General features: G+C 41.5%; 1 protein-coding gene across 1 annotated transcript; it reads left to right on the forward strand.

Annotated features, from left to right (window-relative positions):
* The first annotated feature begins 2260 nt into the window (after window positions 1–2260).
* Window positions 2261–14709, forward strand: LOC147015886 (uncharacterized). The gene is made up of 6 exons (XM_085849134.1): window positions 2261–2326; window positions 4124–4212; window positions 9800–11585; window positions 11989–12058; window positions 12763–12926; window positions 14329–14709. The coding sequence occupies exons 1-5, from the start codon at window positions 2261–2263 to the stop codon at window positions 12906–12908; spliced, it is 2157 nt and encodes a 718-aa protein (XP_085705260.1). The 3' UTR covers window positions 12909–12926; window positions 14329–14709.
* The last annotated feature ends 522 nt before the right edge of the window (window positions 14710–15231 follow it).

Below are 15231 nucleotides of genomic sequence, written 5' to 3' on the forward strand. Positions count from 1 at the left end.
ACGAGTCGGCCTCAAAGAGCCTGGTAAGACAAGGTCGATGCAAACTTCCAAAACAGCATGATTTTTGAAACAAAACCAAACTAGAAACACACAGTAAACATGCACGTGAGAAAATAAAGAGTTAAAACGTGACAAATAAGGACCAGAAACTTAACTTTGAGAAAGTTGGCAGAGACCCCTGAGAGAACCAGCTGTCACTTCAAACCCAGAAGCGGAAGTCAATGAATCGTTGGTCTCCCAATTCAGTGACACTAATCCTGTTTTAATTCCAAAGTCCTCCCCATGTGGGACTCTGCACAGCTCGACAGAGAGCGAAACACTGTCCCAAATGATTGTCCGAGACTGGATGCACGTCTAACTCGAATGTTTAACGGGATAAGTGTGGAACTGCAAAGACAAAGCAGAAATATGCAGAACATAATACAGAGTGGAATACATGCCTGATTAATTTTTAAAATCCACCTGGCAATCTGAAGCACACGTCACACGCCAATGTGTGAAGTTTATATTACACACGCACAGATAAAACATTCACTCAAATCACTAAAATAACATCTCAAATACAGGAACATGCAACAACAATCGTGTATCTGTTACAATAATGAAGAATATTAAACTTTTACTTTCAGACAAAGCATTCCAAGGCACATATTAAGAGCGGCAGATGGCACAAGGAAACCCCACACAACCATTGCTTCATCACAAAATGGCGAATCTGCTCCATCACCTGCACGTCATGTGATTTACATGAGCCAAGAGAAGGGCTTGACAAAGAACACTTTGAAGCCATCCACCCAGGGCGGCACGAAAACAATCATCAATGTTATCAAATGCACAACAATCGTTTTTGGTCCAATCTCTCAATGGAGAAGAATCACTTTCAGAATTAAATAATTGTCGTGCCAGATCCAGATTCGGATCTTCACCAAAATCGAATCAGTTCGTCCTTGTCACACACCCAACCTGTCCACCGAGTTTCATCCAGATTCGTATCTTCACCAAAATCGAATCAGTTCGTCCTAGTCACACACCACACCTGTCCACCGAGTTTCATCCAGATCCCGATCTTCACCAAAATCGAATCAGTTCGACCTTGTCACACACCCAACCCGTCCACCGAGTTTCCTCCAGATCCGGATCTTCACCAAAATCGAATCAGTTCATCCTTGTCACACACCCAACCTGTCCACCGAGTTTCATCCAGATTCGGATCTTCACCAAAATCGAATCAGTTCGTCCTGGTCACACACCCAACCTGTCCACCGAGTTTCATCCAGATCCGGATCTTCACCAAAATCGAATCAGTTCGTCCTTGTCACACACCCAACCTGTCCACCGAGTTTCCTCCAGATCCGGATCTTCACCAAAATCGAATCAGTTCGTCCTGGTCACACACCCAACCTGTCCACTGAGTTTCATCCAGATCTGGATCCGTGTACAACGTTTTGAGGCATCCTGAACACAGACAGAGAGGGGTGAAAACATGACCTCCATCACTTTCAGTGGCGGAGATAACAACTGGTCATAACTTTGGGAGAAGGATGTCCCCGACATCTCACGACTCCACCCACCTCCGTCCTTCTGCCAAAGCCACCAGACTCCTCCCACACTCACGTCACAGGATGTCACGTGTCGATGCATTGTATATTTACATTGTACATTTACATTATAACAGTCAAAATAACCTAAAACAGAACAGGAAGTGAATCTAAGACGTTCACCATGGCACATTATTTATTAGAATATCCAGTTTTGTGTAAATCGCTGGTTTGACATGAACTCATCCTGGAAGTTGATTCTTCATTGTGAGATTCAGTGAGTGTGACGTGTGAGTGTTATTTATGGTTTTGGTTACCATGGTAACATGTGTGTATTTCATTTACCACTCATTTTGGGACTCAAATGGTGTCATGTTAAAAGGTGTGGGACGGAAAAAAAACCTGTCGATGACGTCACAGACGACATTTTACACGATACGGTTTCTCAGCATCACGTGACATCACTGGTCATAGTCCGTCCATAAAACTTTTTGGGATATCGTGCCATATATCGTTTTGATCCCATCTCTGAATGGTGAAGAATCATTAAAAATTAAAATAATTTCTCCTTTCTGTATCCCGATCCGATCAATTCGTTCTCGTCAAACACCAACCACACTGACGTCACTGAGGTTGTTTGACGTCACAATGATAATTCCAACAATACATAAGGTAGAGACGTATTGTTGAAACGTCAGTTGGAGGATCGACGGACGGCAGAGATGTTGCTTCTTATCGCGCTCTTCGTGCTGGTCGTCGTCGGTGGGACATCACGACCTCCGCAGCAGGTAAGTGGGGATTGTAAGAGATGACGGACTCGGGAAGGAACTCAACACGAAAGGAGTTCGTTTATTAGTAGTTTGTATGGTTTAATGTAAAAGGGAATGGGTGGTGTATTGAGAGTTTGTAACTCCATCAAGTTGTTCGTGCCCGCACGGGATTCCACACGGAGTACGGATGGAGGAGGGAAAAATACAAATGGCGTCTTGTATCATGGAGCCTGCAAGTTGGGAGGAACAATTCACATTGATTACCACGTGGGATGTAAGTTAAATGGTACAATGGCGGCGAGGTGATCCACGTGAAATGGTTTGTTCGATATTTGTACCTTTTCATACCGAGGGGTCCGAAATATAAACTTGTATTGGAGTGAAATCCGGGGATCAATTGGGAATTAACCGTGGGATTGGGAAAGATGGAAGGACAGGGAGTGATCTCTGGTTGGAGGAGAGTGATGGTCATGTTATAGAAGTGGTGTTGAGGGTGATAATGGTAGTTGTGATGGTGGAGGTGGTGTTGAGAGTGACAATGTTATTTGTAATGGGAGTGGTTGTGGTAGTCGTGGGAGAAGTGGTGTTGAGATGGTAATGGTAGGTGTGATGGTAGTGGTGGAAGTTGGGTTGAGAGTAACAATAGTAGTTGTGATAGTGGTTGTGGTGCAGGTGGTGTTGAGAATGATAGTGGTGGTGGTGGTGGTGGTGATGAGAGTGGTAATGATAGTTGTGGTTGTTGTAGTTGTGATTGTGATGGTAAAGTGAAATTTCAATTTTATTTATTGTTTTGTTATTTCCTCGATTGTTAAATTGAAACTATTTTGCACTTTCCTGTATTTCGAGATAAACTCTGAACTCTGAAGATTTTAATATTTAATTTTAGAACCAGTACGTAACAATGACGCAATGTGGATAACATGGTCACAGTGCATGATGACGTCACAGTCGAACAATGTGGAATAAATCGTTAAATTGTTCGTTCCCCAGTTCGATGCTTGGCATGCACCAGCCACCCGAGATGACGTGGGTTATCATCGTGGTCTTGCTGGTACTCGGGAGTGAAACCTCCAGGTCACCCTGGCATGTAAGTGGAGATTGTAAGATACCCTCGGGGAAAGGTACACACAAACTGTCACACGTTGGTACTTTTTCAAGTTGGTAAACCGGATACATTTGTGGATTTACAGGGAACCTGTTTGGGACATTTTCTTTTGTCTTATCCGAGTTTATTTCCACTGCAATCGGTTCCGACGATAAAAGCTGTCATCCTTGTGAGCCACCACCAGAATATTGCGTCACAGTGGGACAGCCGGCTTAACTTCCCATCCCTTCAGATACCAAATTAAGTTGGCTGTTTTGTCTAAAGGCTGAATGGCACTTTTTTCTTGAAGTCGAAGATGCCTGGAGCAGCCTTTAAAAAGGAGTACGCCAGTGTGTGTCGGTGCACCGTTTAAATCCCATATTTAATCTTCCTTGTCTGTCCTTTCAATGGTTGTGATCCCTCATTGCCATGTGGATGTGATGAGGAATATAAAGAGAGTTTATCTTCGGTTAGAAACTGCAGGTTGAGGGTTAACCTTCCCCACCAAGCAAAGTTGGAATTTGTCCCTTCAAGAAGGTCCTTCATGGTCGTGTCGATGGAGGAATCTTCACGGGATACTTTACTCATTGGTGGACGTTAAAGATCCCACGGTGTTTCTCACAAAGAGTAGGCGAGTTAGCGCGAGGATTCTGAACAAATCATAAATTGCTTTCAAAACCCTTTTACAAAACTGTTCTTGACAAACATGGTCACTCGACCAATGTTCCCAGTGTGAGTTGAAGGACACCTTCATCCTGCAGAGGATTGAAAACGGGCTGATGATGAATGATGATGATGATGATGATGATGATGATGAAATGTACCTTAAAAAGTTGGGTCTAAACCCTTATCTTAAACAAATGATAAATTCTCATACATTCCATGACCCGTTGTGTTTGTACTCTAAAGAAATTTCACCAACATCTTATTCTTTGTCACGAAGTTTTGAATTTTGTTCAATAATTGTAGATATATTGTTTTGTTTAATTTGAAATGTAATAAACTTTTTTCCTGTCGCTGCCCTTTTCCATATCCATAGATTTTCCAGAATGAGGCTGCAGAGGAACTACCGATCTCCACATTTCGTGATGTGGTGTTCGTATCCATTGCAATCTTCTTATTTGTGGTTATAATATCGTTTCGACCATCGTTGTGGTTCGTTAGAAAGAAGAGGCACAATAAAAAGCCCCACGTTCACTGGTAAGGAACACAAGTGACATTTTTGGTTCACGAAAAAATATTTTCACGAAAAAAATAAGTGACCACTATATTCGTTATTGTTGTGTGTCTGTCTGTCTGTCTGTCTGTCTGTCTGTCTGTCTGTCTGTCTGTCTGTCCCGAGCAGAGCTCCGTGGATTTTGATCCGATCCTGATAAAAATTTTGGTGGGAGGTTTATATCATGATCGAGTTGTGTTTTCCTGAGAATGCGCGTGGTGCGCCCATTATGGGCAGAACCACGCCCAAAAAACGTCTTTTTAGGGGGTAGCCGATTTCAATTTGCATCTTCTCCTCGGGGGTTTGTCGAATCTGACAGGGGTTTCAGTATTTGGTTTGCCCAATGGCACCTGCATAGCCCCACAGAGCTCGATTTTTCATTTTCATCCCAAGGTCAAGGTCACAAGGTTACGAACTTATAAAATTGCGAATTTTGACATAAAAATCATATGACCACCCAAACTTTGAGAGCTAGGATGACAATATTTTCCTATGCATAATCTTGAGGTCATTCCCCACCTAAAGTCTTGAAACCATTTTGCTCTATCTCGAACACCTTGCCTGTGGCGCCCCCTTCAAGTTTGTTTTTACTCTGATTTCATCAAAGTATGGATATCCGAGGAGTGTGAAATGCCATATAGCCTATATGACGTTATATTGTTCCTGGAATGTTCCAGAGGAAGTTTTGCACCAAAGATCATAATCCTTGACCTTTGACCTTTAAAATTCACAAAGGTCAAATTTTCAAAGTTGTGGGAATCGAACCGGGTTTTCGACCTTCTTCGACGAACTAACTCCATTAAGCTATAGCACGTATCCTGTTTCCTTATTTTAATGTCCACAACATTGTGTTGTGACCTTTAAAGGTTATGCAACTTACAAATTTTTTTAAGTTGTTGAACGAAACCGGGTTTTCGACATTTTGCAGCTAATAACCTGTCACTCGTACCACATCATGTTGATCATTTTTATAACTTGGTCAAAAATTATCACATTGTCTCATCCTTGACTTCTGAAACAATCTCCATCGTCAAATACCGCTCGTGAACCATCTTCGTCTTCAGACTTGTCATCAATATTATAATTCCTTCATCCAAGGGGACAAGATAGCTCAGAAATTTTAAACGAATTTGCATTTAATTTTCACAAATAATGAGCAGAGTACCCATCCTCTGGGTGGGACGAGTTTGAACATTACTTGCTGAAAAAGTAAAGTCTGTGTATAGTTGTGAACGGTCCAATTGTAGTTAGGGTCTAAGCCTGAAGGGGTTGAAAGGGTCCAATCTCTCAAGCATGTAAAAATGGTCTAAAAAGGATGAAATGTTCTAAAGCTCGAAGTGGTCAAGGATCTAATCTGTCTAACATGTCTGAAAGGTTTAAGAGGTCTAAAAGGTCTCATGGGTCCAAAGGGAAATAAAGAATGTAAAGGTCGAAATGGTTTGTGTGGTCTAAAGGCTCCTGTGGTCTGAAGTGTATGAAAGGTCGAAAGGGAAAGGAAAGGAAAGGGGGTGAGGGGGGGTATGAAGGGTTTTTTTGGGGGGAGGGTCTTAAAGTTGATGAGGGGTGTTAAGCATCTTGAGGATTTTAGCGGCTCCTCAAGTTCTTTGGGTTCTTGGGAGTCTGAAGAGTCTTAAAGGTCTTAAGAGAATAAAGGGGTCTTAACGTAAGGGGTCTTTGGGGTGTCAGATATCGAGGGTCTAAAGAGTCGAAAGAGTGTTAAGGAGTCTCAAGATATCGAGGGGTCCGGAAACATGCATGCATGGCTCCTATTATACGGTGACCTGCAAAAGTATTCACCCCTCCCATGTTTTCACGTTTTGATGCCACCTGAGCTTATTTCATGATGCTTTTAAATCAAGCTTAAAATATAGAGTCCTCCCAAACTCTTCCAAAGTGATAAAACTAAAAAATGTCGATAAAACGTGAATAAGTCAGATTAACAGAGAAAACTAGAAGGGCACTTTGTGGAGCGCAAACCTCCGCAAGGCTGAACAGTTTACGTTTTATCTCCCACTGGGAGGCCGGATCTGAATTCTGACCTGAACTAAAATTTAATTGACTTGTTTTTGTCACATACTCAACTCATCAACCAAGTTTTGTCTGAATCCGGGCATAATTTTTTGATATATCGTGCTATATATCATTTTAGACTTCTCGCTCAATGGTGAAGAATCACTGAAAAATGATCGTATCCAGATCCGGATTCGGATCTTCACCAAAATCTCATTATTTTGTCGGTATCACAAGCTCTCCACCAAATTTCGTCCGAATCCGTCCACAACGTTTTGAGATATTTTGTTCACAATCAAACAAATAAACAGACAGACAGGGGTGAAAACATAACCTCCATAAACCTTTGGTGGCAGAGCTAATCAGATGGTTCTTAGTTGCAGAAGTATTCAACCCCTTTGCCAAATTAACCCAAAATCACTTCTGGAGCAAATTATTTGTTTGAAAGGTTCCAAAAAAAGTTTAGTAGGTTTCACCTGTATGTCATCAGTGGTTTCACTTAAAAATTTAGCTTCACCACTTCGTTAAGTAGTTTTAAGGTGCAACTCACCTGGTCAACCAACAAGGTAAACATGAAGATCGGTATATCGGGGTCTAAGGGATCTTTTCAGTCTAAAGGGTCGAAAGGTTTAAAAGGTACCTTCCAATAGTACTTAATTCATAGATGTAGTCACGGTGCAACTGACATTCAAACAGTTCATATTTAAGAGACATATAGTCACGTGGGTTTGTCGCTGGACATGCACTTTCTCCATTGTCCAGGGTGGGCTATAAATAACGGATACATTTATATTTCATGTATAAATAGCAATTTAACAGAAAATGAGAATATTCATGGACATCACACAAAAGATCCGTTTCTGGAGAACACTTCAGCTTATTACAAGACCTTGATCTTAAAAATAACACCTTTTAAGTGACCACCATTTTCATGTGTGTCTTGACGCACACGAGCAACGATGTTTAGCCTCACTTTCCTGGAGGTTTCAAGTGTAATACGGGATATTTCCTGTTCAATTTGCTGCCATTAGTCTTGAACAGAACCTGATCTTGTCTGGTAGGCCGTTGATAACAGTTGCTCCATTGGCAGTGGATAAGTAATATGGCCCAATAACTCCAGCACCAGAAAAGCGACACCACACTGACACATTCACCGTGGAAGTGCTCAGGATTTTGTTCCACACCAAATCGAGTGGTCTGATTGTCAACATAACCTGGAAGCAAAAAATCAGCTTCATCTGACATGATTCGTCTTTCAATAAATCTGCCACCTTCCTCGAACATCTGAAGAAATGTGTTACACAATTACATCCTTCTTTGTTTATCATCTTCACGAACTTCTTGATTCATTTGAATTTTTTCAGGGAAACCTGTACAAATCATCGTACAGCATGGTCTGCAGGGATGTTCTCTTCATGTCCGATGCCTGTGACTGTTTTCTTGTCAAACGGCGAGGACTATGCTCAACAGCTTCACACACAAATGCAATATTGTCAGGTGTACGAACACTTATGAGTCGACCTGGAGGAGGTGTTGTTTGTGAACTGGTGCTTTCATAAGAAATTTGGCAAATGATGGTATTGTGTTCGTGAATGGACATCTGTTGACATTGTAAATTATTTTGAACTCTGAGCCTGAATGATTGAACCGCACTTAAAGTCCAGCTCCAGGAATCTTGTTCTCTCGATATTTGTCCATTCCACCATCTCAGTAAATCTTGCCAGGGTCCTTTATAATCTGAAATGAAAAGAACATCAACATTACCATTTTTTAGAATTTTGTACAAGTTTTAAAATGTGTCAGTTATTTATTTCCCACCATGAATCGTGAATATAGTAGATACTCACGTGGGTTAGCGGCTGGATCGACATACTTATTGTTTTATGGACTTTATAAAGCTTAATTGTGTTCACGTCAACATTATTCATGCCTGGTCTTCCATCATTTCAAAATTGAATGTTGAGCTTTTCAAATGCAGAGTGGGAAGCGACCGCCTTAAACAGGAGACAGAGGATCGCACATACAGACACCAAGGTTCACAATATAAAATAAATGACTTTCCTTCCAAGGAACTTAAACACAGAAAGACACCAGTCAGACCATCAAGCCTGCACAATGGTTGCTAAGCTTTGTCAGTTTTTTGGACACAGAGTCAAGGTTTATGGAAGAGTGAGAACGCTGAATGGTCACGACGCAACGAGACAAAAGGGAAAGTAGTGTGTGTGTGTGTGTGTGTGTGTGTGTGTGTGTGTGTGTGTGTGTGTGTGTGTGTGTGTGTGTGTGTGTGTGTGTGTGTGTGTGTGTGTGTGTGTGTGTGTGTGGTGGAGTGTTGTGTGGAGGGGGGTGGACACCAACAGTATTGTTGGGGAGGAATGGGTGGACAGGTTGGATACAGAAGGAAACCTCTCCCCCTGCCCCCCTCGTCCTCTCTTTCTCTCCCTCCCCTCTCTCCCCTTACTTCTCTCTCCCACACTCACCCCTTTCCCCACACTACCCCACCCCTCTCTATTCCCCTCCCCTCCTCCCCACGCACCTCTCTCTCCCCCCCCCCCACTTCCCTCTCTCTTCCCCTCCCCTCTATCCCTCACTTTCAACTCACCCTTCTCAACCCACACTCCCCTCCCCTCTCTCTCCCCTTCTAATTTGACCTCGCTGCCACCGGTAGCTCGCCCACACTTCGTTCGTGAAGAACACCGTGAGGATGTTTAACGTCCATCAACTGATGTCGGTGGACAGGACACCCAGTTGAACATCCATTGGAGGAACAGCACATACATTGATGATTCACCCAGTCTGGGAAACACTGGGATGACAGTTTGTAGCTGGGTTGGGATTCTAACCCAGGCCAGGAAGCTTAGAGGCGAGTGTGCTAACGTCGAAGCCATCTTTACTGCCCAGGTCATATCTTCATGCACTTTTAAACAAACTACGATTCGATGTTGTATGTATATGTTTAAAATATATCTCGTTTGGTGTCATGCATTTCTTCTGGTTAAATGTTCATCTTTGCCTGCATGCTGAGATTTTGAAACGCAGTGTGTGAGAAGTGGCCGCCGGACCATGTTCTTGTCCTATCATGTGCTCGACAAACATACGGAAAGACACCACACTTCACATTATATCATAGTGACTGTACTTCATTTTAGTTCAAAATGATAAGTATTGTGTCTGTTTCTTGCAGTTTTGGATGTGGCCAGAAACATTTAAAGAACAAAATAGGAACAAAAGAGCAGCCGTTGCTCGAGGAGGTTCCAAAAACAGAAACAGTGGAGACGCAGCATGCAAAGGAACAGGAGGATCAAAGGATGATCTTGTGGCAGAGAGAGAATGAAAAACTACAGCAGATGGGGGAAAAGTTGCACCAAAAAGAGGAAGAACTGAAAGAAAGAGAACTGTTAGTTCAGCTTGGAGAGCAAACAGTTCAGAAAAAAGTTGTGCAACAAAAATATGAGGAAGAGGAATGGACGAAAGAGAAAGAAAAGCAGAAGGAAATAGAAAAAGAACAGCAGAGAAAAAGCAAGGAAGAGGAAATGAGGAAAAAAGATGAAGAGGAGGAGATGAAAAAGCAGAATGAAGAGCTAAAGAAAAGAAAGACGGCAGAGTGGAGGCAAATAGAGGAGGAAGATCGGAGAGAATTCACAAAATTTGTGCAATGGAGGGAATCAGTGTATCAGGAGCATACACGTGCATGGCTTGAGATCGAACGAAAAGAGAAAGAGGTTCTCAAGAGTGAGTACATGGTGGAGAAATTACAGAAAGGGATTTCTGAACTCGAGGGAATGGAGCAGGAAAAACGGACTCAATTCGAAAAAAGGAAGATGTTAAAAGAAGGGGAAATAAAACATAGAGAGATTGAGATATGCCGACAAGAGGAAGAGATTAGAGAACGAGAAAAGGATGTTGAGAAAATGGAGAGAATGTTGAACCAACGAGAAGAGGAGGAGCGTGGTCGGCAAGAGCGATTTTTAGAGACAAAAAAAAGAAAAGAGGAAGAGTTGTTCCGGAGAGAGAAAGAGGTACATCAGCTGGAGCAGGAGATTTATAAGAGGGAAAAAGATGTGCACTCTCGGGAACAAGAGGTTTGGCAAAGTGAGGTAAGGGAGGAAAAACTACGAGAGCAGGAAGAACAGAGACGATTAGAACAGGAAGAACAGAGACGAGTGGACCATGAAAACCGGAGACGACGAGAAGAGGAAAACCAGAGATTAAGAGCAGAAGAACAGAGACGACTCGAACAGGAAAAGCAGAAACCAATAAGACAGGAAGAACAGAACCGACGAGAACAGGAAAACCAGAAATTAAGAGGGAAAGAACAGAGACGAACAAAACAGGAAGAACAGACACGACAGGAACAGGAAAATCGGAGACGACTCGAACAGGAAAACCAGAAACGACTCGAACAGGAAAAGCAGAGACAACGAGAACAGGAAGAACAGAGACGACGAGAACAGGAAAAAGAGACGGTAACGGATCAAGAACTCAAAAATCCTTGTCAAAAATCTGACGAGACCAACGAGGAGGCAGAACATGTGCAAAAGATTGCTGACTGGAAACTGCATCGACAGCAAAAACGGAATGAGAATGTCATTGAGTGGTCTCAAAATTGGAATGAGAAACAACGGGTGAAGCAGCAAGAAAAACAGCTGCTCAAAGAAAAGGAAAAAAAATTCAACAAACAAATGAAGAAGCAAAGACGGGCAGAAAAGAAAAGTACAGAAATTGAACTGAAACCCCATGGTGTTGGTGTGATACAGCAACAACAGAAGCTTCGCCGTGAGAGCGAGCCACAACAGCAGCAACAACAGAAGCCTCTTCATGATAGCAAGCCACAACATCAACAACAACAAACACAGGATGTTGTTCAAGAGTTCCAGCAGGAACAGAGGCCTCACTCTGATCAAGGGCTGCAACAGCAGCAGAAGCAACATGGTGTTGAGAGGCCCGGCCACATTCAGGACCTTCAACAGGTAAGCATTCTTTCGTGCTTTGGGGAGGTTGGGGTGAACATCCTGAATCCAAATACAACTCACCCCAAGATGAAGACATGAAGTTGAAATACATTTTGGCATTTTGTCTTTTTTAGACATTGCTGAAAATACTTACTTTTATGAAGAAGAATATCCTTAATTGTGTAGATAATTGTGATTATAATTTTGGTGGGAAAGGTAACTCATTGGCAGCTCATCTCCATGCAGGATAACTTACAAGAATTTTAACTCCCCTCGATTGGATTAGATCAACTAATTTACCTTTTAACTGATTACCTGGTCTATCAATGCTTTTCATTCTGTGCCACATCCTGAACAAGTTATCAAACTGATGAACATCTCAATGTATTTAATCTTTCTTATTTTTATTGTTTTTCCAAAGACCCCTCAGAAGAGACGCCCGTTCCCTCCTCCACCACCGTCATATGTCAAACCATCCTACCGGATGGAACGTAAGTTACCAAGAATCTCACCTTACAATACAGATTATTCCAAACTTTGTCTAACTTACATATTCTTCACCTCCATCATGTCCCATTTTGTCTGTGCTTCAGAAGTGTTGAAAACAAATCAATATTTTGCTTCACTCAAAGCCAGACAAGCCCCAAACAAATCTTACAATTGGTGAAAGTCTGGAATGAGTGTCAGTGTTTCCACACAGAAGTCATTGTGAACACCTGGATGTTCATTAAAATTAATTGTTTGAAAAATCGAAATTTTTATTAAAACCCACTTTCAATCAGCAATGGAAGACTTGAGCTCTCTTCCATGAAGCACTCCATCATGATTCACTTCTACGTCATCAGATGAGGTTTTGTTATTTTAATTCAGACAGTAAGTGGGGATTTGTGGTCTCTGTATGAAGCACAGGAATGATGGAACAAATTGCCTAAATTCCCTTGTAAGATGACAGAAACTAAACGTTCATGCAAGTCCAATGGGAGTTGGTGATGGAGAAAATCAAGAAGTGAACGTGGAGGGAAAAGTGAAATAAAACATGAACTAAAATGTAGAAAATGAGGGAAAGGGAGAAACACAGAGATGGAGAGACATTGATATTCATTCCAGGGTTGTGTTGGTAGGCAGGACAATGATGGAGATTATGATGACAATGTTCTTGAGTGGTTTTGACTTCCTTTTGTTGATGTGTGTGCAGAGGAAGAAGTCATATTTATGGCCGCTGGAGAGGAAGATGCCATGTTTGGCTGTGATTCCCTCATCACTCCTTCATGCAAGCTCTCCAGGAATGCAAAGCGATTCACCAGGCTCATGCAGATGGCTGATTCAAGCTTTTTCAAATGAAGAGTCTCCAGAACTAAGGTACGGTAAACACTCGATGGACTGATTTCATCACCTGGATCCTTTTTGTGTCCATGTTTGTCAATCTGTCACTTCCTTGTTCAAAATATCATGATGAGAACTAAATAATTCCAAGTTTAGAGAATTTAATAAGTTGAGTGAATCCCTCAAGCAGGTGAAGTCTCTCCCTGGTTCATACAATCAATGCCCATCATGAAGGGAACGACAGATATTAACACTTAGTGTTCACTGATTGACTTCATTACTGTACATCATGTGTGACTTCATTGCTGTATATCATGTGTGACTTTATTCCTGGACTTCATGCGTGACTTCATTACTGTGCATCATGTGTGACTTTATTACTGTGCATCATGTGTGACTTTATTACTGTGCATCATGTGTGACTTCATTACTGTGCATCATGTGTGACTTCATTACTGTGCATCATGTGTGACTTCATTACTGTACATCATGTGTGACTTCATTACTGTACATCATGTGTGACTTCATTACTGTGCATCATGTGTGACTTTATTACTGTGCATCATGTGTGACTTCATTACTGTGCATCATGTGTGACTTCATTACTGTACATCATGTGTGACTTCATTACTGTACATCATGTGTGACTTTATTACTGTACATCATGTGTGACTTCATTACTGTACATTATGTGTGACTTCATTACTGTACATTATGTGTGACTTCATTACTCTGCATCATGTGTGACTTCATTACTATACATCATGTGTGACTTTATTACTGTACATCATGTGTGACTTCATGAATGTACATTATGTGTGACTTCATTACTGTACATTATGTGTGACTTCATTACTCTGCATCATGTGTGACTTCATTACTGTACATCATGTGTGATTTCATTACTGTACATCATGTGTGACTTCATGACTACATATCATGTGTGACTTTATTCCTGGACTTCATGCATGACTCCATTACTGTACATCTTGCATGACTTCATTACTGTACATCATGTGTGACTTCATTACTGTGCATCATGTGTTACTTCATTACTGTGCATCATGTGTGACTTCATTACTGTACACCATGTGTGACTCCATTTCTGTGCATCATGCATGAGTTCAATACTGTACACCATGTGTGACTTCATCACTCCATATCATGCATGATTCCATTACTGTACATCATGCATGATGTCATTATGGACATCGTGTGTGACTTCATCACTGCATATCATGCATGACTCCATTACTGTACATCGTGTGTGACTTCATCACTGCGTATCATGCATGACTCCATTATTGTACATCATGCATGACTTTATTACTGTACTTCATGTGTGACTATTACTGTACATCAAGTGTGACTTCATTACTGTAATAACAAACACATTTAAACTCGAACGTTGTATTTACATTTCTTCCCCTCCATTTAGCTGCTGCCATCATCTGCATTGACTTCAAATATTCTGCTGAATCATCTCCAGTCTGAACTGTGACCATGGTCTCCTCCACCTCATCGACTCAAGGACTTGGTCAATCAGAAATCCGATTTGTTTTTTCCCAACATCCTTCACCCCAACCAGCTTACCAAACCCACCTGCAGTTTCCATCTAAAGAACTTAAATCAAGATATAATTCAAATCCTGTCCTTAAAACATTAATTGTTGTTATTATTTTAAATTTCTCTTCTCATAACTATACCTGAATAAAGGTTCCTTTCCATGAGCATCTTTCCATGTTTCTCCTTCCTTGGTTTCTCATTTTACTCTCTCATCCAAACCTCCACCCTTCCGTTATTCCAATTCAACGACGGGTGTTCAATTTCTAGCCTGACCAAAAAAATAAAATTCTTTCAATTCTCTTTTTATTTTTCAACATTGTCTCCCTTGAGATAATTGCAGTTCGTCCATCTCAGTTTAATCTTGATCAAGGAGATTTGTAAACAGCCTGACCTTGCTTTTTCAGAATGTTCTCAACCTCTGAAATCATTTCCTCATTCTCACAAAAACTGTTTCTTCAAAGATCTTCCTTTAACTTAGGAAACAAAGAAACATAAAGGAACTGGTTCAACAGAATATAATGTCTGGAGAAGCAGTTAAAAGCCACAATTTGGTTGCTGCAGTCATTGCAACCAAGACCATATATGGTGATGCATTGTTCTTGAGAATCAACACTCCTCCACGCAACTTTCCCCGTTGCCTGTTGTTGATAGCATCTTACAACTGTGGCAGTTCATCAGCACAGTAATCCTCAATATAATGTCTCCCACCTGATGAAATGGAGTCAGGAGAGCCTCGATATTGCAATCCCACAAAAGGTAGCCACAAACTTTCCAG

This window comes from Eptatretus burgeri, chromosome 12 (genome assembly GCF_056783735.1).
Source record: "Eptatretus burgeri isolate ZD-2024b chromosome 12, Ebu_testis_v1, whole genome shotgun sequence".
NCBI classification, from domain to species: Eukaryota; Metazoa; Chordata; class Myxini; order Myxiniformes; family Myxinidae; genus Eptatretus; species Eptatretus burgeri.

Bases quoted from the DNA above. Each gene is read 5' to 3' on its own strand.
- LOC147015886 (XM_085849134.1), top strand. From the start codon at position 2,261: ATGTTGCTTCTTATCGCGCTCTTCGTGCTGGTCGTCGTCGGTGGGACA. The intron at 4,213-9,799 runs GTACCTTAAAAA...TGTTTCTTGCAG, and splicing joins GATGATGATGATGATGAAAT to TTTTGGATGTGGCCAGAAAC. The intron at 11,586-11,988 runs GTAAGCATTCTT...GTTTTTCCAAAG, and splicing joins ACATTCAGGACCTTCAACAG to ACCCCTCAGAAGAGACGCCC.